This window comes from Bufo gargarizans, chromosome 10 (assembly GCF_014858855.1).
Source record: "Bufo gargarizans isolate SCDJY-AF-19 chromosome 10, ASM1485885v1, whole genome shotgun sequence".
Lineage (NCBI taxonomy): Eukaryota > Metazoa > Chordata > Amphibia > Anura > Bufonidae > Bufo > Bufo gargarizans.
Window position 1 is genome coordinate 117,123,824 of NC_058089.1, and position 26,723 is coordinate 117,150,546.

General features: G+C 49.9%; 1 protein-coding gene across 3 annotated transcripts in view; it reads right to left on the minus strand.

Annotated features, from left to right (window-relative positions):
* Positions 1-3,193: 3,193 nt before the first annotated feature.
* MYLK3 (myosin light chain kinase 3) overlaps positions 3,194-26,723 on the minus strand; it is a 39,327-nt gene continuing 15,797 nt past the window's right edge. For all 3 annotated transcript variants that reach the window (XM_044269993.1, XM_044269994.1, XM_044269992.1), the window contains exons 4-13: positions 24,825-25,174; positions 23,427-23,532; positions 14,078-14,171; positions 12,785-12,894; positions 11,755-11,896; positions 10,260-10,330; positions 10,047-10,175; positions 8,680-8,832; positions 8,081-8,213; positions 3,194-3,758 (exon numbers count right to left, since the gene is read on the minus strand). In XM_044269993.1, coding sequence (XP_044125928.1) covers positions 3,687-3,758; positions 8,081-8,213; positions 8,680-8,832; positions 10,047-10,175; positions 10,260-10,330; positions 11,755-11,896; positions 12,785-12,894; positions 14,078-14,171; positions 23,427-23,532; positions 24,825-25,174 — 1,360 coding nt within the window. In that variant the 3' untranslated portion in view covers positions 3,194-3,686. The remainder of the gene's footprint in view (positions 3,759-8,080; positions 8,214-8,679; positions 8,833-10,046; positions 10,176-10,259; positions 10,331-11,754; positions 11,897-12,784; positions 12,895-14,077; positions 14,172-23,426; positions 23,533-24,824; positions 25,175-26,723) is intronic.

Consider the following 26,723-nt stretch of genomic DNA (forward strand, 5'->3'; position numbering starts at 1 on the left):
CTGAGAAAATGTTTTATTATATGCAAATGAGCCTCTAGGAGCAACGGGGGCGTTGCTGTTACACTTAGAGGTGCAACTCTCTGTAACTGCTGCTCCCTCTCTGCTTTGACAGGACCAGGCATTGTAAATGTCATCACACCTGGGCCTGTCAAATTGCAGAGCGGAGCCTCTCGGTGTAACGGTAACGCCCCCATTGCTCCTAGAGGCTCATTTGCATATATTAAAACATAATTTTTCTCAGCAATGCGGGCACACATGAACATGGGATCAACACAGATGCCTTCAGCTGCCAAGTGCACATGTAACAGGTCAGCCGGTGTCATAGGGACAAAGCTGCCCTTTAATGTCTGCAGTTTTACCTGCAAAATCACATGGAAAATTGTTTAAAACTGCTGACAGATGCCTTTTAAAAAAATAAATAAAATGTTTTTAATGTTTCATGTTGGATCTGTGGCTGCTGCTCATGTGAGCGCTCCCTGATGCTACCTGCACAGGTTCTGTGTGAATAACTGCAGTGTAATGCGATTAGACAAATGTGTTGTACACTTTGCTTTTATTTATGGTATTTTTTACTCTTGCATTTGGAAAGCTGCAGCATGTCAATTGTTTGGGTTTTTTATTTTTCTATTTTCCCCAATACAAAATCTGACAAAACTGCATGAACTCTGCAACAAAAAACACAAGTAAAGCCTCATGCACACGTCCGTGGAACACCGACCTGGATTTCTTCTGAGTGCAGGAGTGCACGGCGTCATTGGTTGCTATGACGCCATGTGCCTCCTGCTGCCGCCGCAGTACGGTGATACACTGGTATGATCTATACCAGTGTATTCCTAAGTGCACAGCGTCATAGCAACCAATGACTCCGTGCGCTCCTGCACTCAGAAGAAATCCAGGCCGGTATCACATGGTCCGTGTTCATGAGGCTTAACACATGATATTTGAGGCAAAAACGCTTTACAGTTTGTAAACCTCTGTGTAGGTAGCCTTAGGGTCTGTTCACATGAAGTGTTTTTTTTTTTTTTTTTTTTTGTTTTGTTTTTTGTGCATTTTCCTCATCAGAATTGGCACCAAAAAACCACTCCAAGCAGCCTGCCATTCACTTCAATGGGCAAGCACCCCCAGGGAAGTAGAAAAAAATGCACTGTATGCTCTGCACCAAAACCGCACCAAAAAAACTAGCAATCCAAACTAATTTTTTTTAAAATTTTTGTGGACCCTTTAAAATGGTTCCGCTTACGGTCCGCAAAAAAGGAACGGACACACAGAAAATGTTTGTGCATGAGCCTTTATACATATCTCGGGCCACATTGGATACAGAGTGCGCCCAGTAAATGCTGTCTGACCAGTTCCGATCTTATGTACATTTACTATCTTTTATCTTGTTGCTGTTTGTGGTCAAATAAACATTTTACATTTAAAATCGTGTAAAGAATTGTAATAAAATGTCAGCTCCTGGTGCTGTGTGATGAGCTCTGGAGATCTCAATGTCCTGGCCCTTGTCTTGTATAATGCCAGCAAATCTCTTGATTGGACAGAACTGAATCGGTGTCCCTGTCATCGTGGCGGGGACCTGGTGATTTATTGTAGTCTGATGTAGGAAGATGACAGCGAAGTTAGAAAAGTCTCTAAGGAGTGCGGAGCCTAAACTTGTTTTACATGCACTGCAGTCAGCTCAAAGTGCTTCCCTGCCTGCAACCCCATGACAAAACTTCTTGCCCACTGTCCCCCCTCCCTGCTGTTAGCAGTGTTTCCTTGCAGAGCTGGGTTTGAATCTGACTAAGGGCAACATCTCTATGGTGTTTGTATGTTCTCCTGGGGTTTGCATAGGTTTCCTCTGGGTTCTCTGCTTTCCTTCATACTCCAAAGACCTAGTAAAAATGTATCCACGCCTCTTTCTACGGAGCACAGCTAAGGCTACTTTCACACTTACGGCAGAGGATTCCAGGAACTGTCAAAACGTATGCAAACTGATGGCATTTGTCAGACGGATCAGGATCCTGATCTGTATGACAAATGCATTGAAACCCTGGATCCGTTTCTCCGGTGTCATCTGAAAAAACAGATCCGCATTTATTTTCAATTTTTTTTTTTTGTGGTTTGAGCATGTGCAGACTGCAAAGCCAGATCCGTTTTGCTGGAACACTTGGGGCTGGACTCTGCATTAATGCATGTCATTGAAGAAAAAAATGCTGGATCTGGCATCTGTGGGGGAGGGGGGGGGCTCAGCTGCATTATTTTGGCTTGTAAAGAAATGCATGAAACGTCTTGTGTTTTTTTTTTGTTTTTTTTTGTCTTTACTTTACTTTTCTTTGCATTTTCAGTTCTTTTCGTTCCTACAGCGGAGCCTATGGGACAAGGCTCAAGCTAAAATAATGCTGCTGAGCCCCCCCCCCTTTACATAATCATTAAGTCTGACAGTTGCACACAGCATGTCCCTTCTCATTACTAAACCTATTCGCCAAAAACGCAGCTAAAACCGTGACAGTTTTTAATGCAGTTTTTTTTTTAGCCAAAGCCAGAAAGGGGTTGAAAGGGAATGAGAAGTATAAAGGAAGCTCGTATACTTCTCCCTACCAGATCCACTTCTGGCTTTGGTGGAAAAAAAAAAACTGTGTGTGACACCATTCTTACATTAAATGGGCCAATTACTGGGAAACGAGCATCCCCGGTCCATGTTAAAGGGCCCTAATTTAGGGATCAAAGTTTAACATTCCAGCTGCTGTTAAAACTACAACTCCCAGTATGCACACTTACTCAGCTGTTCTTGTAACTCCCATAGAAGTGAAAGGAGGATTCTGGGAGTTGTAGTTTCAGAACAGCCGGAGGTGTCCTCAAAGGATGACATGATCGGACATGTTGATCCTTCTCCAGCCTGGCATCTGCTTTTAGGTGGAATTCAGGTTCCCGCTGAAATCTGTGGATTTGGCCAATGTGTGTTGGGCGAATCACTGAACCTTTCATCTGACAGACGTATCCCAGTATCTAGGCGTAAAGTTAGATACTTTGCCCATAGGCTCCCATTCCCCCCAAAAATGTGCACTGCATAGTATTTTTTTGTTACATGCAGGACACATGTTAGATGCCTGTAAACACTTCATGGTGTTTGGACAGTACGCCCAATGTGAGGTGTGAACAGAGCCATAGCGCGATTATCATACTAATGCAATAAACACAAAATAATTATTTTTTGGGTGAACACAATTTATTTCCCTTACAAATGCATGCAGTCTCCTCAATCGCATGCAATGAGTCTCTACGGAGCTTCTAGTTGCTACAAGGTAGTAACCATACTGTGACAGTGTCTACAGGGAGAACCAAGCATTTACACCGTGCCGCTAAGAAACCAGTGCCAATACTGTGAGACGACTATTCCTTTTAGGAGATGCAAATATTCTGTTGGGTACTTCGTAATGCCCGCTCTTCCTTGCTTCAGACCGCGTCGCTTGGCCATAGTGTGACATGACGTTTGCTGTCCTCACATAGTCCTTTGTGGAAAGCCGAGAAGATGGGACTGGCGTCCGAAGACCCCTGCGCGATGGCTCGTAAACGCTACTTACATATACTATATCCAAAATGACTACATTTGTACTGCGAGGCGCTGATCCCTCATTGTCCTTGTGTTGCTGCAGCTCTCGCAGTATTCAGACGGCTGAATGCCTACGTCCCAGCCGCGGTCCGTCCTCTTAGGAAGGCTTCGGGGTAAGTAGCTGGAACTTCCTGAGACGATTTGCAGCAGCGACCACGTAGAAATGTTTCTGGAGGAGACAAGTCAGACGTAAGAAGCTGGTACATTTCGGGTTAGACTGCCCTATGGCCCCAGACTGGCATGAGTAACCTCAATGTAGGGTGTCGCGGTGATCAGACAACCGGTCATCACCATCCGTGGAGCGAAATAACACAGCAACACTAAACTAATACTCCACCCCACCATTGTGTTACCTCCCGCTATATAGACCAAGCTAGAAGAGGGCAGATGGTGTGTGTGAATACAGCGACGAGCACTCATGGACAAGCACAAAAATTATTAAAAACAGTTCAAATACACTCGGTACATAACACACACACTCTCGCCATCTGTCCTCTTCTTGCTTTGTCCATCGTTGGTTTGCGCATCCATAATGTTGATATAATTTATGGCAGTGTCTGCCCCCATCTTATTCTGTACCACCTGCTATATCCCCATAGACCGTGAATTGGGTAGAATGTATTAAGAAATAAAATGTGATGCCACATCCTATAATAATGGCTGCTATAGGAGCGCGCAGTACTGCTCCAACAAATAGCAGCTGACAGGCACTGTGTATGTGTATGGGGGGGGGGGGGACTGATTGGCAAGCACTGCGTGGGGGGGGACTGATTGGCAAGCACTGCGTATGGGGGGGGGGGGGACTGATTGGCAAGCACTGCGTATGGGGGGGGGACTGATTGGCAAGCACTGCGTATGGGGGGGGGGACTGATTGGCAAGCACTGCGTATGGGGGGGGGGGACTGATTGGCAAGCACTGCGTATGGGGGGGGGGCTGTCTGGCAGGCACTGCGTATGGGGGGGGGGGGGGACTGTCTGGCAGGCACTGCGTATGGGGGGGGGGGACTGTCTGGCAGGCACTGTGTATGGGGGGGGGGACTGTCTGGCAGGCACTGTGTATGGGGGGGGGGACTGATTGGCAAGCACTGCGTATGGGGGGGGCTGTCTGGCAGGCACTGCGTATGGGGGGGGGGGGACTGTGACAGGCACTGCGTATGGGGGGGGGGGGGGACTGTCTGGTAGGCACTGCGTATGGGGGGGAGACTGTCTGGCAGGCACTGTGTATGGGGGGGGGACTGATTGGCAAGCACTGCGTATGGGGGGGGCTGTCTGGCAGGCACTGCGTATGGGGGGGGGGACTGTCTGGCAGGCACTGCGTATGGGGGGGGGACTGTCTGGCAGGCACTGCGTATGGGGGGGGGGGACTGTCTGGCAGGCACTGCGTATGGGGGGGGGACTGTGACAGGCACTGTGTATGGGGGGAGACTGTCTGGTAGGCACTGCGTATGGGGGGGGGGGACTGTCTGGCAGGCACTGCGTATGGGGGGGGGACTGTGACAGGCACTGTGTATGGGGGGAGACTGTCTGGTAGGCACTGCGTATGGGGGGGACTGTTTGGTAGGCACTGCGTATGGGGGGGGACTGTCTGGCAGGCACTGCATATGGGGGGGGACTGTCTGGCAGGCACTGCATATGGGGGGGGGGAGACTGTCTGGCAGGCACTGCGTATGGGGGGGGGGACTGTCTGGCAGGCACTGCGTATGGGGGAGGACTGTCTGGCAGGCACTGCGTATGGGGGGGGGACTGTCTGGCAGGCACTGCGTATGGGGGGGGGGGGGGAGACTGTCTGGCAGGCACTGCGTATGGGGGGGACTGTGGCCGGCACTGCGTATGGGGTGAATGCTGAATATGAGGCAGACTAGCAAACACTGTGTGTGGGAGCTCTCGAGCAAGCATTGTGTATGAAGGAGACACTGGTTATGGGGGGACTCTGGAAGGCACAGTGTGTGGGGACGAGAACAGCAAGCACGGTGTATGAAGGGACTCTCTGGCAAGCACTGGTTATGGGGGACTCTAGCAGGCAGTATAGAATGGGTGACTGTGGCAGGTACTGTGTATTGAAGGACTCTGTGTATGAAAGGACTCCCTAGCAGGGAGTGTGTATCCGTGGACTGTGGTAGGCACTGTGTATGGGGTGACTCTAGCAGGGAGTGTGTATGCGTGGACTGTGGTAGGCACTGTGTATGGGGTGACTCTAGCAGGGAGTGTGTATGCGCGGATTGTGGTAGGCACTGTGTATGGGGTGACTCTAGCAGGAAGTGTGTATGCGTGGACTGTGGTAGGCACTGTGTATGGGGTAACTCTAGCAGGGAGTGTGTATGCGTGGATTGTGGTAGGCACTGTGTATGGGGTGACTCTAGCAGGGAGTGTGTATGCGTGGACTGTGGTAGGCACTGTGTATGGGGTGACTCTAGCAGGAAGTGTGTATGCGTGGACTGTGGTAGGCACTGTGTATGGGGTAACTCTAGCAGGGACTGTGTATGCGTGGACTGTGGTAGGCACTGTGTATGGGGTGACTAGCAGGGAGTGTGTATGGGGGACTCTGGAAGGCACAGTGTTTGGGGACAAGAATAGCAAACACGGTGTATGAAGGGACTCTGGCAAGCACTATGTAAGGGGGCACTCTCTGGCAGGCAGTGTGTATGGGTAGACTGTGGCAGGTACTGTGTATTGAGGGACTCTGTATATGAAAGGACACCCTAGCAAGTAGTGTGTATGGGCTGACTAGCAGGGAGTGTGTATGGAGGGAATCTTTGGCAAACACTCTTTATGGGGGACTCTGGCAGGCACTGTGTATAGGGGGGACTCTCTGGTAGGCAGTTTGAATGGGGGGTACTCTTTGGCAGGCAATGTGTATGAAAGGAATCCCTAGAAGGAAGTGTGTATGCATGGACTGTGGCAGGCACTGTGTATGGGATGACTCTAGCAGGGAGTGTGTATGGGGGGGCCTCTTTGGCATGCCCTATGTATGGAGGAGACTAGCAAACACTCTTTATGGGGGACTCTCTGGAAGGTAGTGTGTATGGGTGGACTCTGGCAGGCACTGTGTATGGGAGGACTCTCTGGTAGGCAGTATGTATGGGGGACTCTGGCAAGCATTGTGTATAAAATGACTCTGGTAGGCAGTGTGTATGAAAGGACTACGGTAGGCAGTCTGTATGGGTGGACTCTCTGGCAGGTAGTATGTATGGGGAGGACTCTCTGGTAGGCACTGTGTATGAAAGGACTGTATGGTAGGCACTGTGTATGGGAGGACTCTCTGGCAGGTAGTGTGTATGGGAGGACTCTCTGGTAGGCAGTATGTATGGGGGGACTCTGGCAAGCATTGTGTATAAAATGACTGGTAGGCACTGTGTATAAAAGGACTGTATGGTAGGCAGTGTGTATGGGTGGACTCTGGCAGGTAGTATGTATGGGGGGGATTCTCTGGTAGGCAGTATGTATGGGGGACTCTGGCAAGCATTGTGTATAAAATGACTCTCTGGTAGGCACTGTGTATGAAAGGACTGTATAGTAGGCAGTGTGTATGGGAGGACTCTCTGGCAGGTATGGGGGGACTCTTTGGCAAGCATTGTGTAAAAAATTACTCTCTGGTAGGCAGTATGTATGGGAGGACTCTTTGGTAGGCAGTGTGTATGGGAGGACTCTTTGGTAGGCAGTGTGTATGGGAGGACTCTCTGGTAGGCAGTGTGTATGGGAGGACTCTCTGGTAGGCAGTGTGTATGGGAGGACTCTTTGGTAGGCAGTGTGTATGGGAGGACTCTCTGGTAGGCAGTGTGTATGGGAGGACTCTTTGGTAGGCAGTGTGTATGAAAGGACTGTATGGCAGGCAGTGTGTATGGGAGGACTCTTTGGTAGGCAGTGTGTATGAAAGGACTGTATGGTAGGCAGTGTGTATGAAAGGACTGTATGGTAGGCAGTGTGTATGAAAGGACTGTATGGTAGGCAGTGTGTATGAAAGGACTGTATGGTAGGCAGTGTGTATGAAAGGACTGTATGGTAGGCAGTGTGTATGAAAGGACTCTTTGGTAGGCAGTGTGTATGAAAGGACTGTATGGTAGGCAGCGTGTATGGGAGGACTCTTTGGTAGGCAGTGTGTATGGGAGGACTCTTTGGTAGGCAGTGTGTATGAAAGGACTGTATGGTAGGCAGTGTGTATGGGAGGACCCGTTGGTAGGCAGTGTGTATGGGAGGACTGTATGTTAGGCAGTGTGTATGGGAGGACTCTTTGGTAGGCAGTGTGTATGGGAGGACTCGTTGGTAGGCAGTGTTTATGGGAGGACTCTCTGGGCGGCAGTGTGTATGGGAGGACTCTTTGGTAGGCAGTGTGTATGAAAGGACTGTATGGTAGGCAGTGTGTATGGGAGGACTCTTTGGCACGCAAATAAATAAATGTTATTGTGGCCCCCTGTATAAGTACAATCTGGCAATGCCGCCTTTAGTCCCCTCGATCTAGAGGTTGGCGTTTCTCTCCACGACTCTTCCACTGACCTTCCATTTCTTCTGTGCCATGTATCTCTGCAGCAAGACCTGCGACTTAAGGCGCACCTTGTATTTTTTGGCTTTTAGAGGCAGGTCGGCGAGCCACTCGTGCTTCAGGCACTGGCCGGCGCTCAATCTGCAGCTGGAAGACACGATATAGAAACCGTCCTCAATAAATAGACAGAGCCGCTGAGCACTCTTCTCGCTGAATCACTGCGACCTGTGCTTCTCCTGACGTCCCGCGGCGGCTCCAGGTCATAAACCAGATACCGAAGCCGTTTTCAGCAAGCATTTAGTCACAGAGTCACCCAGGCCTTATAGCTGTGCAGAGTCCCTGCTCTCTCTGCGGCTTCTCCTCTGATTACAATGCTTGATTTATAGCCGGGATGCCCAACCTGCGGCCCTCCAGCTGTTGCAAAACTACAACTCCCAGCATGCCTGGACAGTTTACAGCTATTAGGGCATACTGGGAGTTGTAGTTTTGCAACAGCTGGAGGGCCGCAGGTAGGGCATCCCTGATTTATAGGGAGGGAGTAGCTAGGAAAATCATTTACAGCAGTGGTTGTACATCCCCTTTAAGAAAGTAATAGGACTCATTGGCGTTTTACCTCTTTTCTTTCACTAACAATCTGGAAATAAAGTCTTTGGCTTCTTCTGACACTTCAGCAAATGTCTCTGCATCAAAATCCCAGTTACAGTTCACAATGTAGTTCATGGTCTCTGCGTCACTTTCACCCAAAAACGGAGACAGGCCGCTGAGTCTAGAAAAGAATGGGGTATTGAGCGCGGGGAGATAACGGAGAAACAGTGTCAGTAACATTTAAAAGGGGATTGTAGAAACATGGCTGCTTTCCTCGAAAAACAGCACCACCCCTGTCCACAGGTGAGTTATGGTATTACAGCTCAGGTCACATTCACAAGTGTGGAGCAATTTCTGAAAGGAGGCAGCCATGCTCTTCTAGCCCTGAACACTCCCTTTAACTGGCCACCAACCTGCGTCTTTCCAGGTGTTGTGAAACTACAACTCCCAGCATGCACCAACAGTTACACACGTAAACTCCACCTTAAGGCCTCATGCACGTGTCCGTTGTTCCGTTTTCCATGATTTTCTGCGGACCCATTGACTTTCAATGGGTCCGTGGAAAGCTCGGCTAATGCACCGTTTGTCATCCGCGTCCGTGTTTCCAGTCCGTGAAAAAAATATGACCTGTCCTATTTTTTTCACGGACAACGGAACCCCGGCACACAAGATTGTCGTCCGCGTCCGTTTTTTTCCTATTATTTGCATGGCAACTTTGACTTAGATTTTTTTTTACTTTCCTTCATGTCTGGAGATCCTCCAAAAATAAAGGAAGACGTAAAAAAAAAAAGGACACGGAACAACGGAACCCCCTTTTTGCGGACCGCAAAAAAATACTGTTGTGTGCATGAGGCCTAAAGGAGTTTTCCCAGAAACAACATATTGGTACCCAATATCAGATCGGTAGGGGGGTCTCACATCTGGCATCCTACCGATCAGCTCAAGTCAAGGGGAGCTGAGCTGCAGTACCCAGAATGGCCACTATATGGCATATGTTTAGGTTGGGTATGCGGTTACAGGTAATCCGTGGGAGTGCTGGGTGTTGGGCCCCCGCCTATGGATAGGTCATCAACATGTTTGGGCCTGGAAAACCCCCTTTAGAATAAAAGGGATTGCGCACAAAAACAGCGCCACCCTTGCCTATGGGCTGTGTCTGGTATTGCAGCTGGGTGGGTCTCAGCTACACTACACACAAGGCCCATAGAAGAGACTGATGCTGATTTTGGAAAAACGGGCAGCCCCTTTAACCAACATAGAAGCACACTGGGTTGTCGGTGGCCCCTGACCCGGCTCAGTTTCGCCCCGCGGTCCCCCGATTGTCTACAGTGAGAGGTTTGTAAAGAGGATTCAGGAACTCATAAGAACATGCGACACCCAAGCCAGCACATGACTCACAGCATGTAGGTAATGACTCCTACACTCCACATGTCCGTGGGGAAGGACACAAAATCGTAATTTACCACTTCTGGAGCCAAAAACTCTGGTGTCCCGAAATTCACTTTCAGCTTTTCACGTGGCTTGTACCTAAGAAATCAGCACAAATGATCAGAGTCATGAATGGCAGCTCCGATTGGCCACCCGAGGACGAGACAGATTGCAAGCACTCACCTCCTGGCCAGCCCAAAGTCTATAATCTTTATCTGGTTCCCGGTGCGACTGACGCAGAGAATATTCTCCGGCTGCAGGAGGCAAAGAAGGTTCAGTGTCAGGGTGCATAGTCGATGAGTTGCCCTTAAAGGGGGTCTCCTATGAAGTATTATTGCAATATACAGTACATGCAATGCAAATATTGTATGGCTTTCATATTCCTCTCTGGTAGCGCCCCCTGCTGTTTCTCCTTCTGGTCCACTTCCTCTATTCAGTGGTGGACGCACATGCTCAGTAGCTTCCCTGCTCCCTTCCTCCTCCCAGTGCTGGCATGAAGCGGCTCAGACGCCTTTCACTCATTTATCCCTACTTTTAAACCCATAGGAGTATATGTCTGTATCTCTCTCTAGACAGCGGAGAAAGAAATTGCATTACACGTCGTACTGCTACTAATTAGTGGAGTCGCTGGGGCTACGTGCGAGGGACTATTTGGTGTGGAGCAGAGTAAGAGCTGACTGCAGTGCACTCCTGGGAGATGCAGGTGATGAGCTACTGTCCACCCACAAAAAATGAAGAGACCAGAGCTGCAGAGAGGGGAGGAAACAGGCTAAAAAGATTTTTTCTTTTTTTTTTTTTTGTATTGATAGTTACATCCAGATGTTTGTTTATTTATTTTTTAATTTGTGGGATAACTTCGTCACACGAGACGGATAGGCTGTGGGTTTTCTGCAAAGGACTTGTGTTTTGACATTGGCAGCAAAGTGGGCGAGACTTTTTAAAAATCTCGACCACGTGTAGGGTCAGACTACAGAGTTTGTAGTCTGTTGCCGTGGAAACAATTAAGTGTAAATACCAAACATTAAGAGATTTTTAGTCAGGATTAGATGCATTGTTACTTCATTTTTATTTTTTTTAGATGCATTGGAGATATATAAAAAATGACTGCCATGATGGACGTGCCCTTTATATGGGAATGGCAGGAGATTTGTGCCTATGACACTGGCTGACCTGTTACATGTGAACCTGGCAGCTGAAGGCATCTGTGTTGGTCCCACGTTCGCATTGCTGAGAAAAATGATGTTTTAATATATGCAAATGAGCCTCTAGGTGCAACGGGGGCGTTCCCGTTACACCTAGAGGCTCTGCTCTCTCTGAAACTGCCGCTCTCTCTGGACCGGGCAGTGAAATTGTCATCACATCTGGCCCTGTCAATCAAAGTGCAGAGGGTGCAGCAGTTGCAGAGAGAGCATAGTCTCTAGGTGTAATGGCAACGCCCCCATTGCACCTAGAGGCTCATTTGCATATATAAAAACATTACTTTTCTCAGCAATGCGGGCACATAAGAACACGGGACCGACACAGACGCCTTCAGCTGCCAAGTGCACATGTAACAGGTCAGCCAGTGTCATAGGGACAAAACTGCTGACAGATGCCCTTTAAGTCATCCTCAGCTAGACACATAAAAAGAGGTTGTAGTGATGACCCCTTTAATGGCGCCCATGTTATAGCACATTACCTTGAGGTCCAGATGTAGAATGTACTGTTGGTGCACGTAGTAAATCCCTTCGCAGATCTGTTTGGTGAACATGATGGCGTCCAGCTCTGTGAGGTGGTAACTTTCATCCGTGATCCTGTCAAATAATTCCCCTCCGTCCAGACTGAAGGGAAGCAAACACAAAATCTCTTAAAGAGAGGGGACCCCCAGTATGGCCACCATCTACTTTTCCTAGACTCCTGGTAAAATGAAAGGGGTTTAAATATTGATAGGATAGGTGATCAATATGTGACGGGTGGGGGGTCTGAGTCCGGGTGCCGATCAGATGTTGGAGGGCGTTGCGGGGCTCGGGCCCCTTCCTCGGCCAGTGATGTCACGTCCATCGGTCACAAGGCCTTTGTGTAGCTCAGTCCTATTCAAGTAAATGGGACTGAACTGCAATACCAAGCACGGCCACTATACAATGTGGGGCGCTGTGCTAGGTATACTATGAAGAGGGCCGTTAAAAAAAATACTGATAAACTATTCCAACTGCATACAACGGGATTGCTTCCATTCACTGACAGCAAGATCTTGGAAATGGTCAGTAATCGAAACACAAAAGCCTATTATAAAGTTGCAGAACTGCTCAATGCTTTTCATTCCAATAAGGGCTTGTTCATGAGAACGTAAGGGCTCCATGCCCGTGCTGCGGTCCGCAAGGCACGGGCATTTACCGCGGGGCAGCCGCATGCGGATCGCAGACCTATTCACTTGAATGGGGTCCGCGATCTGTCCGTTACGCAAAAAGATAAAAGTGCTATTTTTTTGCGGAACGAAACACCACAGAAGCACTCCGTAGTGTTTCCGTGGGGTTCCGTTCCGCACCGCATCTCCGGATTTGCGGACCCATTCACTTGATGCAGAATGCGTACGGCTGGTGACCCGTGTATTGCGGAACCGCTGTATGCGTTCGTGTAAACAAGCCCTAAGTAAGAGGGCGACCCAGCGACTTCTATTACTATTCCTGCAGCAGCATCCCCCCCCTCCCCGCCGCCGGCTCCATACATACTACTCCATGATTAAGGTCAGGTCGTTCTTGCACTCGAAGGCGTCGTATAACTGGATCAGGTTGACGTGATTTAACTGATTCATCACGTTAATTTCGTTCTTCACCTCGTCCTGCAAGGAAGAAAAAAAGACAAGACAGGTCACGGCGGCTGTGGCATTTCCCTCCTCCTTGTTCTCCCCGTGTAAGAGGATGAAGGGTCTGGTGATCCAGGTGTCTGAGGAGAAGGAGTAAATAAACGGATAATTAGAGGCCGGCAGGCGTCGTTCCGACGAGCGGCGCTTCCAGGCTGCCCTTTACCAGTCCCCCGATCTGAGCCTGCAGCTTCTCCCGCTAAGAGCCTCATAAATATGCAAATGAATTCCACCTCCCCGCGGTAAAGGGCGCACACCGGGGTTCAAACCGCTGAAATCCCCCATTAATGCAAAAATAACACGAAAAACTTCAGCCTGGAAGGAAAAGCCTTGTGTTATACTCTAGTCACATCCAAAGCTGCCCTCAGAGTTCTACGTTTTGTTTTGTTTTTTGCTTCGGGCGTAGGCACCTGTCGGCCATTGACTCACGTTGTAAAAAGCAATTCGTTTAATAAAAAAACTATTATTTTTTTTACACTGTGTCCCTCACAGTGCATGGCGGCCTGCGGATGCATTTGGCGCATGCGCCGGGAGCTTTCCTAACACATGCACTGAATGTGAAATGAAGCGAAATGTGAACAGACCCTTATCGGTGGCTCATATGTCACCGCCGACCCCTGCCGGTATCATGCAACAAAACAAAAAAAAAGTTTGCAAAACAGCATCATATATAACAGGCATGCTCAACCTGCGGCCCTCCAGCTGTTGCAAAACTACAACTCCCAGCATGCCCGAACAGCCTACAGCAGGGCATTGTGGGAGTAGTAGTTTCACAACAGCTGGAGGGCCGCAGTTTGAGGATGCCTGATTATAAGATGACTGATTTTACCTGCACCGATACACTGTAGCAAACCATCAGGACAAAAGAGAGATCTGCGCTGCTGATGCATTAGGAGTCAGTCTGTAGCAAACCCTTCGGGTGAATTCACACGCAGCAGATTTGCAGCAGAAATTTCCACGACTCTCTCCGCCAAAATGAAATTTCCGCAATAAATCTGCCTGTACATTAGGTTCGTACCGGGTTTTCAGTCTCTGGATGCAAACAGGAATGTTATCATTCACTGACAGCAAGCAGTTGTCATTTAAATGGTGAGGAATTAGATTCAAGGTATACAAGATAAAAACTTTTGTCTGTTGGGTGCACCCGTGGCACCCTACTCACCCTGTCTTTGGGCGCTTTCACCTTGATGATTTTTGCAGCCAGTCGGAGCCCGGATGAGATTTCCACACACTTGTGAACTTGTCCAAAGCGCCCCCTAGGGATCAACATGAAGAGTAAGCATTCCCGCACTGCCCTAGATGTATATTGGATTTTCTACGTCCACCAGATGGCGCTATGACGGCAAAAATTAAAAATAAATAAATATTTGGCCTATTTTTTTAAACTAATAAACAAAAAAACAATTCTAAGTTATTCTACCTCTTGTGCAGGATTATGGGGGGCGGCCATCTTGCCCGAGCTGCTGCTAACAGCTTTCAGACATCTGCTTTACAGCAGCCACAGGAATCCGTAGTCTGGAGATGTTCATTGATTTCTAAAGGGAGAGTGCTGTGTGCAGAAATCATTGCGCAGGGAGGGGGAGGGGGTGAGCTGTGATATCACTCTATTTTGATGGTGGATCCTGTGTTATGTGTATAGTGTTTTACTCACTTACTGTATTTGGCACTGACATATTCCGCAGACATTATCGTCATTATATAAGTGTTACCCGTCATTGTAATCCTGCCTGTGATGATAATGAGATGACTGCTGAGAAGTGATCCGTACAGAATAGGAAGTGTGTTTTTCTTGCGCTCCCGCTGTCTACTAACCCACCTAAAGCCAGATATTTCCATTTCAGTCTGCGGTACTGCCATAACTCCTCGGAAGCATGACTACTGTCTTGGGGTTATGATCTTTTCTTTGTCTGATCGGTGGGAACCCCACTGGTCATGAGAAAGGGGGTCCAGCGTCTCCCTGTATATATGGATCAGCACTTTACCGCTGCTGCAGCCGGAGATCGCCGAGTGCTGTCTTCGTCAGTCCCATAGAGAGTGAATGGCATTCAGGAGGACACAGGACCCCCTGGGTGCGATCACTGGTGGTCCCAGCGGTCAGACCCCTACTGACTAGACACTTATCACTATCCTATTGATGGGAGATAAGTTTAAATCTTGGCACAGCCCCTTTATATTTTCCATTCCTATAAAATTACTCCTGGCTAAAAAACTGCATCAAAAACTGTGCATGTGAATCCAGACTAATGATCCATTTCCTATGTAATGCTAATGGATCGCTCATATGTCCGCAGCCACTTCCCTCCTGGTCACCTAGGTACAAATGGGCAACCGCTGGGGTAAGTGGCCGCTGGACAACCCTTTAACCAGGGGCAAATACTGACTCCAAGAACAGCATTCCAAATTGGGTTAAAACTTTAAAGGGGTCGTCCCACGAAAAATCTTCTACATTTTTTAAACCAGCACTTGGATCTGAATACTTTTGTAATTGCCTGTAATTAAACATTTATTATAGCCACCGAGTTATTCACTAAAATCTACCTGTATAGCGCCACCTGCTGTTTGCTCACTGAGATGGACACTCATTCTCAGTTACATCCTTCAACTGCCACCAGAAAGGACACGCCCCCTGAGCTGTAGCAGAAAGGACACGCCCCTAGCTGCAGCAGAAAGGACACGCCCCTGAGCGATCAGCCTGATATAAATCTAGCAGAGCAAAGAATGGGGAGATCTATGGATCCATGTGGGATGCAGGGCTGGTTCCAAGTTTTTTAGAAAGAGACTGTCATGTGCTATATGATCATAAAAAAATGTAAATTAATGTAAACAATTTTCATTTTTTACATTAATCATGGGATCACCCCTTTAAGGGCTCATGCACACGAACGTATTTTCTTTTTGTGTCCATTCCGTTTTTTACGGAACCATTCATTTCAATGTGTCCACAAAAAAATAAATAAAGGTACTCCGTGTGCATTCCATTTCTGCATGTCCGTATTTACGTTCCGCAAAAAAATAGAACATGTCCTATTATTGTCCGCATTACGGACAAGGATAGTAATGTTCTATTAGGGGCCGGCTGTTCCGTTCCGCAAAATACGGAATGCACTCGGACGTCATCTGTATTTTTTTGCGGACAACAAAATACATACGGAGATAGAGAGATGGTATCCTACTGCGTAGATAACCTAAGAAAAGCAATAGAGACGTGGTCCTCTTTGGGTGGAGTTGCCCTTTAAATGGGTGACTACAAAAAAAAAAAAATCCATGTATAAAAATATAAATGAAGCCGGACACAGGAAGGTGGATACAAAATAACATCCCGTCTTATCCTTATGTTTCTGCTGTTAACTGGGGACACATGTAGGACACCGTGGTTAACCCCCACTCTGCCGCAACGGAAAAAGTTACGCAACGGGTGTCCTGTGAGCACGATATGTTTTAAGGCAAGACCTCGGAGATGTTTTGGGAGTTTGTCAAAGTGCTGTTGTTATCGCTGCTTATAAATAGCCCCGGGACATGGTAAACCATCGAAAGACCAGGAGCATGAATCTCGGCTTTCTCACGCTTTACAATGGATTAGCCGCTCGCCCAGCTGTCGGCTAGCTGCGTAATGCACTGCGCGGTGCTGTCCGTACGCCTTAGTCACATGCCGCGGGTGTAAGTAGATCGGCCGCGGAAAAACATCCTGACGTGCACAGAGGGGGTACGGTCCAGCTGCCGTATTATCCGTATACAGAGAGCACACGGCGGCCTGTAACAGCTGCAGGACTGATTAGGAGGAGATAAACAAGTCTGTGTCCCATCGAGGGGCAGCCTGCAGCACGGCTGCAAGAGTCCTGGACAAGTCTCCGCTTAAAGGGCATCTGTCAGCAGCTTTGTCCCTATGACACTGGCTGACCTGTTACATATGTGCTTGGTAGCTGAAGGCATCTGTGTTGGTTCATTGGTCTCATGTGCCCGCATCGCTGAGAAAAAGGATGTTTTATTATATGCAAATGAGCCTCTAGGAGCAACGGGGGCGTTACCGTTACACCTTCCAGTGTATCTGTCAGATCCTCAGCACTTTGATACGACAGGGCCAGGTGTGATGAGGATTTCAATTCCTGGTCCTGTCAATCAAAGTGCAGAGAGAGCAGAGCCTCTAGGTGCAACGGTAACGCCCCCGTTGCTCTTAGTGGCTCATTTGCATATGTTAAAACATCATTTTGTTAAGCAATGCGGGCACATATGAACATGGGACCAACGCAGATGCCTTCTGTGTGGTGTGGAGAGTCAGTCTGCAGGACAGTAGATAGAACGGTGATCGCACACATCTCCGTGATTTATATATTGATGACCTTTTATGAGATCGGGGGGGGGGGGGGGGGGGGGGAAATCAGCTGTTTTAGGAAACAATGGCTGTCAGAGCTACACTGATGGCCGCGGCCTCCTTGCAAGTTAGGGCTAAATGCACACGGTCAGGACTGCGCGCGGAAAATCCGCACTGTAGGTCATGTACCTTGTATTCTATGAGAATTTGAAATTCTCAATGCACGCGATGCGGATATTTTTCCGCACGGATTTTGACCTGCGATGTCAATTTATTTTATTTTTCCTGGCTGGATTTTCTTCATTCACTTAGTAAAAATCCGCACCAATTGATGCTGATTGACCGCACAGATTTGCCTGCGAACACCTACGGATTTCAGTGCGAATTCTCCGCACATGAATCCTAAACGCTTGCATGTACCCTAACAGCGCCGTGCATTGGATAGTGGCCGTGCTTGGTATTGCAGCTGAGCCCCATTCACTTGAATAGGACTGACCTGTGCCTAGACCGTGTGACCGATGAACGTAACGCCATGGCCTCTTCGTGCAGCTGATCGGCAGGGCTGCAGAGAGTCCGACCCCCCGCCGATCTGATATTGATGACCTATCCTGAGTATGCACATTCTGGAAAAGCCCCTTCCCGTATTTCCATGCTCTTGTACATGATGGCGATCATCGTGCACAGGGAAAATCTATACAATGAGCGTGCTGCGGATTTGAACGTCAAAACATTTTAAGAAAATCATAACGTTTTTTTTACATGTTGATATTATTATTATTAATAAAACTCCATCGTAATGTCATTTGCTGCGGTGCGCACCGAAGATCCGCCATGTTTGAACTTGCCCTAAGTACAGAAGTAACATTGTTACTGATGTGCAGTTTTCATGTTCATTAGGGAGACGTGTATCAGGGAGTTGCTTTCTATGCAATTCCCTAACGTCTCAGCAGTCGCCTCCTGGCACTGGGCGATTTCTGCCCGCCGCTGGTAACTTGTGCGCCACCCGGGGGTTAAACATTCGGCTGGCTCAGGAGAGGATCTGCGTGACATTTACACCGCAACACAAACAACATGTAGGTGTTTTGAAACAGACGGTTTTCGGGATTAAACATCTTAAGAGAAGTCATTTCTGTTTTCTAATTCAATTTCGCTGCCAAATCGTAAATGTCACGGTTAATTAATGCGGCGAGAAAACTCAGGGGTTTGATTTCAGGAGAACGTCCTGGACCCTGATACACTCGACTCTCATTACTGACCCCAATATATTAGATGCACCAAAGTTTTCCCCAATAAAGCCGCCACTCTGTGACTTCTGACATGAACCTCCCTTCTGTTTTGCTTTGTGTTTTCAGTTCTCTGGATGCAGGCAGCAGTGTAAAGGAGGGAGGTTTTCATTCAGGTTGACATGGATCTGTCCACTGTCATACCTATAAAAATACACTTCCAATACCACCCCCATCAGTACAGACCCCAGACCCCCCCCCCCCATCAGTACAGACCCCAGACACCACCCCATCAGTACAGACCCCAGACACCCCCCCTATCAGTACAGACCCCAGACACCCCCCCCATCAGTACAGACCCCAGACACCCCCCCATCAGTACAGACCCCAGACACCCCCCCCATCAGTACAGACCCCAGACACCCCCCCCCCCCATCAGTACAGACCCCAGACACCACCCCCATCAGTACAGACCCCAGACACCACCCCCATCAGTACAGACCCCAGACACCCCCCCCCCCATCAGTACAGACCCCAGACACCCCCCCTATCAGTACAGACCCCAGACACCACCCCCATCAGTACAGACCCCAGACACCCCCCCCTATCAGTACAGACCCCAGACACCACCCCCATCAGTACAGACCCCAGACACCCCCCCTATCAGTACAGACCCCAGACACCCCCCTATCAGTACAGACCCCAGACACCACCCCCATCAGTACAGACCCCATCCACCCCCCCCATCAGTACAGACCCCAGACACCCCCCCCATCAGTACAGACCCCAGACCCCCCCCCATCAGTACAGACCCCAGACACCCCCCCTATCAGTACAGACCCCAGACACCACCCCCATCAGTACAGACCCCAGACACCCCCCCTATCAGTACAGACCCCAGACACCCCCCTATCAGTACAGACCCCAGACACCACCCCCATCAGTTCAGACCCCCGACACCACCCCCATCAGTACAGACCCCAGACACCACCCCCATCAGTACAGACCCCAGACACCACCCCCATCAGTACAGACCCCAGACACCCCCCTATCAGTACAGACCCCAGACACCACCCCCATCAGTACAGACCCCAGACATCACCCCCATCAGTACAGACCCCAGACACCCCCCCCATCAGTACAGACCCCAAATACAACCCCCATCATTACAGACCCCAGACACCACCCCCATCAGTACAGACCCCAGACACCACCCCATCAGTACAGACTCCAGACACAATCCCCCTCCATCAGTACAGACCCCAGACACCACCCCATCAGTACAGACTCCAGACACAATCCCCCTCCATCAGTACAGAACCCAGACACCACCCCATCAGTACAGACCCCAAATACAACCCCCATCAGTACAGACCCCAAATACAACCCCCATCAGTACAGACCCCAGACACCACCCCCATCAGTACAGACCCCAGACACCACCCCCATCAGTACAGACCCCAAATACAACCCCCATCAGTACAGACCCCAGACACCACCCCATCAGTACAGACCCCAGACACCACCCACATCAGTACAGACCCCAGACACCACCCACATCAGTACAGACCCCAGACACCCCCCCATCAGTACAGACCCCAGGCACCACCCCCATCAGTACAGACACCAGACACCACCCCATCAGTACAGACCCCAGACACCACCCCATCAGTACAGACACCCCCCCATCAGTACAGACCCCAGACACCCCTCCTATCAGTACAGACCCCAGACACCCCCCCATCAGTACAGACCCCAGACACCACCCCCATCAGTACAGACCCCAGACACCCCCCCATCAGTACAGACCCCAGACACCACCCCTATCAGTACAGACCCCAGACACCCCCCCCCCCATCAGTACAGACACCAGACACCCCCCCCATCAGTACAGACCCCAGACACCCCCCCCCCCATCAGTACAGACACCAGACACCCCCCCCATCAGTACAGACCCCAGACACCACCCCATCAGTACAGACCCCAGACACCACCCCCATCAGTACAGACCCCAGACACCACCCCATCAGTACAGACCCCAGACACCACCCCATCAGTACAGACCCCAGACACCACCCCATCAGTACAGACCCCAGACACCACCCCATCAGTACAGACCCCAGACACCACCCCATCAGTACAGACCCCAGACACCACCCCATCAGTACAGACCCCAGACACCACCCCATCAGTACAGACCCCAGACACCACCCCCATCAGTACAGACCCCAGACACCACCCCCATCAGTACAGACCCCAGACACCACCCCATCAGTACAGACACCAGACACCCCCCCTATCAGTACAGACCCCAGACACCCCCCCATCAGTACAGACCCCAGACACCACCCCATCAGTACAGACCCCAGACACCACCCCCATCAGTACAGACCCCAGACACCACCCCATCAGTACAGACCCCAGACACCACTCCCATCAGTACAGACCCCAGACACCACCCCCATCAGTACAGACCCCAGACACCACCCCATCAGTACAGACCCCAGACACCCCCCCTATCAGTACAGACCCCAGACACCCCCCCTATCAGTACAGACCCCAGACACCACCCCCATCAGTACAGACCCCAGACACCACCCCCATCAGTACAGACCCCAGACACCACCCCCATCAGTACAGACCCCAGACACCCCCCCATCAGTACAGACCCCAGACACCCCCCCCATCAGTACAGACACCAGACACCACCCCCATCAGTACAGACCCCAGACACCACCTCCAGACACAACCTACGACCCCCACACCTTAAGAAAACCCAGATAAGACCCCATCTATATATACCCCAGACGCAACATACTTGGGGTCATTTACTAACATTTTTACACCAGTTATTGGAGTAAGAAAATGTCGTAAGACCCCTTTTTGCGACTTTTTAAACATTGTCGCGTGGGTGTTTTTATGACTTCCTCACCACTTGGCAGTTTAGCGCGCATGGCAGGGGCCATTTTATGCCTGAAAACAAGTAATAACTGCATCAGTCATGTGGCGGAGTAGTTTTTACTCCAGGTGTCGGACTGTTGGTGCACGCCTTATCATAAACTAGGCAAATCCTCCGGCAATGTAAAGACCTGCGTAAATTACGTCTTTGTAAATGACCCCTACTATCTATACAGAACCCTAGAGCACAGATCCATCAATACAGACTCCAGACCAGACCCCCTATTAGTATAGACTACAGACCAGACCCCCACTATCAGTATAGATTCCAGATTAGACCCCCTATTAGTATAGACTACAGACCAGAACCCCCCTATCAGTATAGACTACAGACCAGACCCCCCTATCAGTATAGACTCCAGACCAGACCCCCCTCCCAGTATAGACTCCAGACCAGACCCCCCCTATCAGTATAGACTCCAGACCAGACCCTCCTATCAGTATAGACTCCAGACCAGACCCTCCTATCGGTATAGACTCCAGACCAGACCCTTCTATCGGTATAGACTCCAGACCAGACCCTCCTATCAGTATAGACTCCAGACCAGACCCTCATATCGGTATAGACTCCAGACCAGACCCTCCTATCAGTATAGACTCCAGACCCCCCCCCTCCCAGTATATACTCCAGACCAGACCCTCCTATCAGTATAGACTCCAGACCAGACCCTCATATCAGTATAGACTCCAGACCAGACCCTCCTATCTGTATAGACTCCAGACCAGACCCCCCCCCTCCCAGTATAGACTCCAGACCCCCCCTCCCAGTATATACTCCAGACCAGACCCTCCTATCAGTATAGACTCCAGACCAGACCCTCATATCAGTATAGACTCCAGACCAGACCCTCCTATCAGTAAAGACTACAGATCAGACCCCTTATTAGTATAGACTACGGATCAGACCCCCTATTGGTATAGACTACAGACCAGACCCCCCCCCCTATTGGTATAGACTACAGACCAGACCCCCCCCCCTATCAGTATAGACTACAGACCAGACCCCCCCTCCCAGTATAGACTCCAGACCAGACCCTCCTATCAGTATAGACTCCAGACCCCCCCCCCCCTCCCAGTATAGACTCCAGACCAGACCCTCCTATCGGTATAGACTCCAGACTAGACCCTCCTATCGGTATAGACTCCAGACCAGACCCTCCTATCAGTATAGACTCCAGACCAGACCCTTCTATCGGTATAGACTCCAGACCAGACCCTTCTATCGGTATAGACTCCAGACCAGACCCTCCTATCAGTATAGACTCCAGACCAGACCCTCCTATCAGTATAGACTCCAGACTAGACCCTCCTATCAGTATAGACTCCAGACCAGACCCTCATATCAGTATAGACTCCAGACCCCCCCCCCCTCCCAGTATATACTCCAGACCAGACCCTCCTATGAGTATAGACTCCAGACCAGACCCTCCTATCAGTATAGACTCCAGACCAGACCCTCCTATCAGTATAGACTCCAGACCAGACCCTCATATCGGTATAGACTCCAGACCAGACCCTCCTATCAGTATAGACTCCAGACCAGACCCTCATATCTGTATAGACTCCAGACCCTTACATCCTATGCACAAAAAGTACGTTTCTGCCACCGCAGCTGCCCTGTATATCCTAGCAGAGCACCGCCCACATTACCGCACCCTGACGTCTGGACGCGCCTGAGGGGGCAGCGTGGTGCCGGAGCAGAGGGCTGGTTTCCGCAGCGCTCCCTTCCACAAGGTTTTAGCAGCACCAGATCTGACAACTCTTCCTGAGGTCCACAAGGAGGTATCTCCCTAGGAAAGAGAACCATCTCGCTAACGCCACCTTGTGACTATGACTTATAGGCCACTTCCACAAGGTGGCGATAGTAAGATGCAACTATTGAGTTAAACAGACAAGTCAGGAGAGGAGACAAGTGCCCTATGACAGGCGGCTTTGCTTTCTGAGTGTGATTTGTTATGGAGGCCGCTGTAGCGCTGCCACTGGTTGCATGCCCCTATGTGAGTGCATGAGCCGCAGCTTACCCTCCCAGGACCTCATGCTGGCACACGGTGTAGCAGGACGATAAGATGGCTTGCTTGATGCTCACTATTCGGTGGTTGAACGGTGCAGGAGGGGGCGGACAGTCATCTGTAAGAAAACGACACGTCTGAAGGTGGACATCACGCAGCTTGCAAATAGGTGAGGACAGGGGCAATGTCATGTCATTATCCCTGTCCTCACTAACATGACCACATGAGTAAATAGGTCACCGCCACCCATATGTTCAGTCTCCCCCCTGAAATACTCTGTGCTGCTGCTGGCTCCTTCCATGTGATCGCTCCCTTGTTTCTATTCCCCTCCTCACATCTTAACTCTGACCCTGTCACATGTATCCCGGTCCTCACTAATATCAATACATGAATGGACAGCTCAGCACACTACTCTCCTGAAATACTCTGTGCTGCAGAAGGACCCCCGCTCCATCCATTCTCAGTCAGTGACCTTCCACTTGCCTCATATCAGGACACTGCCCCCGTCACATGGAGCCCTGTCCTCACTAACATCATCATATGCGGGTACAGGTCACTGCCCTACACAAGATCAGCCCATCCCTCTGCTGAAATACTCTGTGCTGCAGAAGGACCCCCGCTCCATCCATTCTCAGTCAGTGACCTTCCACTTGCCTCATATCAGGACACTGCCCCCGTCACATGGAGCCCTGTCCTCACTAACATCATCATATGCGGGTACAGGTCACTGCCCTACACAAGATCAGCCCATCCCTCTGCTGAAATACTCTGTGCTGCAGAAGGACCCCCGCTCCATCCATTCTCAGTCAGTGACCTTCCACTTGCCTCATATCAGGACACTGCCCCCGTCACATGGAGCCCTGTCCTCACTAACATCATCATATGCGGGTACAGGTCACTGCCCTACACAAGATCAGCCCATCCCTCTGCTGAAATACTCTGTGCTGCAGAAGGACCCCCGCTCCATCCATTCTCAGTCTGTGACCTCCCACTTGCCTCCATTCCACCATGAAACTTCACCCATCAGGTCAGCACACTCCTCTCCTGAAATACTCTGTGCTGCCCTGCTCACATCCTTACTTTACCCCGTCACTTGCAGTCCTGTTCTCACGAACATTATCACATGACTGGACAGGTCACTGCCACCCATAAGACCAGTACACTGCTGTCCTTAAATACTCTGTGATGCTGTGAGGACCTGCTCCTTCCACATGATTGCCACTTGTGCCCCCTTCATCACATCACGATACTGCCCCCATCACATGCAGCCATACAATGACTGGACAGATCTCTTCCCCACAAGATTCTCTACTGAAATACTCTGTGCTGCTGTCACAATATAATGCTGGATGCTAATCTGTAATTGGTCAGCCCAACTGATTGTTACCCAGCTTTGCCAGATCTACCCACCAATTACATGTAGGGAAGAGGCTTCTGGCACTTTGGTGGCATCTCCTGGAGAGCTGGACGCCTGGGCCTGATCCCTCATCTGGGTGGCATCACCGTCCTTCGGGACTCCTTCTTGGTGCTTCATCCCACTTTTCCCTCCTTGGAGGGTTTCTTTAACATCACTTCTTACGTCTTCTCCTCCTTTGTTCTTTGCTGGACTCTTGGTGGCAGAGGGCAGCGGCTTGTCCTTCCCGGTGACTGCTGCCCCATGAGATGCCAGTTCCTGCCTGCTCATCTGTTCTGTGTGTGCATTAGTCTTGATTCCTGGGCAGAGGACCTGTTCTTCTTCCACTTGAATTTGAGAAGATTCCCTGAAAAAGACATGTTTTAAATACAATGCTACTGCAGATAGACGGCCTAGAGCTCGCAGAAATGCCCACTTGGGGCATCGTGCCGCAGCTGTTCTTGCTCTTTTTTGCAGGACTATAAGAGTTAAAGGGATCGTCCAGATTAGAAACCCCACTTCCATACACTCTTTTAGGGAATTTGGAGTTAATAAAGCCGGGTACCCTGTTCAGGATCCTCATCTCTTGGCGTGTCTCACTTTGGAGGACCCTCCTGTCCTGCATTACACAGACAACCCATTGATTTGAATGGACACTATGTAATTCTTAATTTCCCCTGTGGTGGCGCTGCAGGGAAATTGAACACTTACCACCAAGTTTCCTCACAGATTACAGCTAGCGAGGGGTGCCATCAGCTTTATGATCAGCTTATTGTCAAGAAGCCCTTCTAACAAGTAGGGACTGTCCAAAACAGAGAAGCCCTTCAAGTAGATTTCTATATGGGGACCAGGGGCAGACTGGGAAATTAAAGGGGTTATCCCATTTTAGACAATGGGGGCATATCGCTAGGATATGCCCCCATTGTCCGATAGGTGCGGGTCCCACCTCTGGGACCCGCACCTACAAAAATGGAGCCGGGGAGAGTGGTGGCTGGAGGACCCCGAGTTTTCTGGGGTCCGTCCACCGCCAGGCGCAGCTCCCCGACTCTCCCATTGAAGTGAGTGGGAGCGCACCGTGCATGCGTGGCCACCGCTCCCATTCATTTCTATGGGGCCAACGGAAATATTTCGGCGGCCCCATAGAAATGAATAGAGGGCGGCTGCGCATGCGCAGTACGCCCTCCTCAACTTTCTCCGCTCCGTTCTCCTTGTAGGTGCGGGTCCCAGAGGTAGGACCCGCACCTATCAGATAATGGGGGCATATCCTAGCGATATGCCCCTATTGTCTAAGATGGGATAACCCCTTTAAAGGGGTTTTCCAAGATTTTAATACTGATGACCTATCCTGATTGGTAGGGTTCCGACCCCCGGGACCCCAATAAATCAGCTGTATGAGGAGGCACCAGTGCTCGCAGTAGCGTCGTGGCCTTCTCTCAGCTTTTCCTAGGCCAGTGACTACATTTACATTGACCAGGAGCAGATCAGCCTCGTAGAAGTGAATGGGGCTGAGCTGCAATACCAAACACAGCCACTATACAATGTACGGCGCTGTGCTTGGTGAGCATGGAGAAGGCCACGGCACAAACACAGCTGATCGGCGGGGTTCCCGGGTGTCGGACCCCCACCGATCAGATACTGATGACCTATCCCGAGGACATGAAAATCTTTGAAAACCCTTTTAAAGAGGTCCTGGGGAAAAAAAAAGAAAAGTGGCTCCATGTTGGAGGTGGGCCCAAATTGTCAGAAAGCAGGGCAGCACAAGTAGGAGGGGTCAGGAAATACCTTATTGCAGCACAATATACCGCCCCAGCAGAACCAAACACTCCAGTGCAGCACAATATAATGTCCCAATAGCTGTTCCTCTGAGGTGACCATCAACAGCTGCCACGTTCTGTCCTCCAGTTGTCTTTCATTAA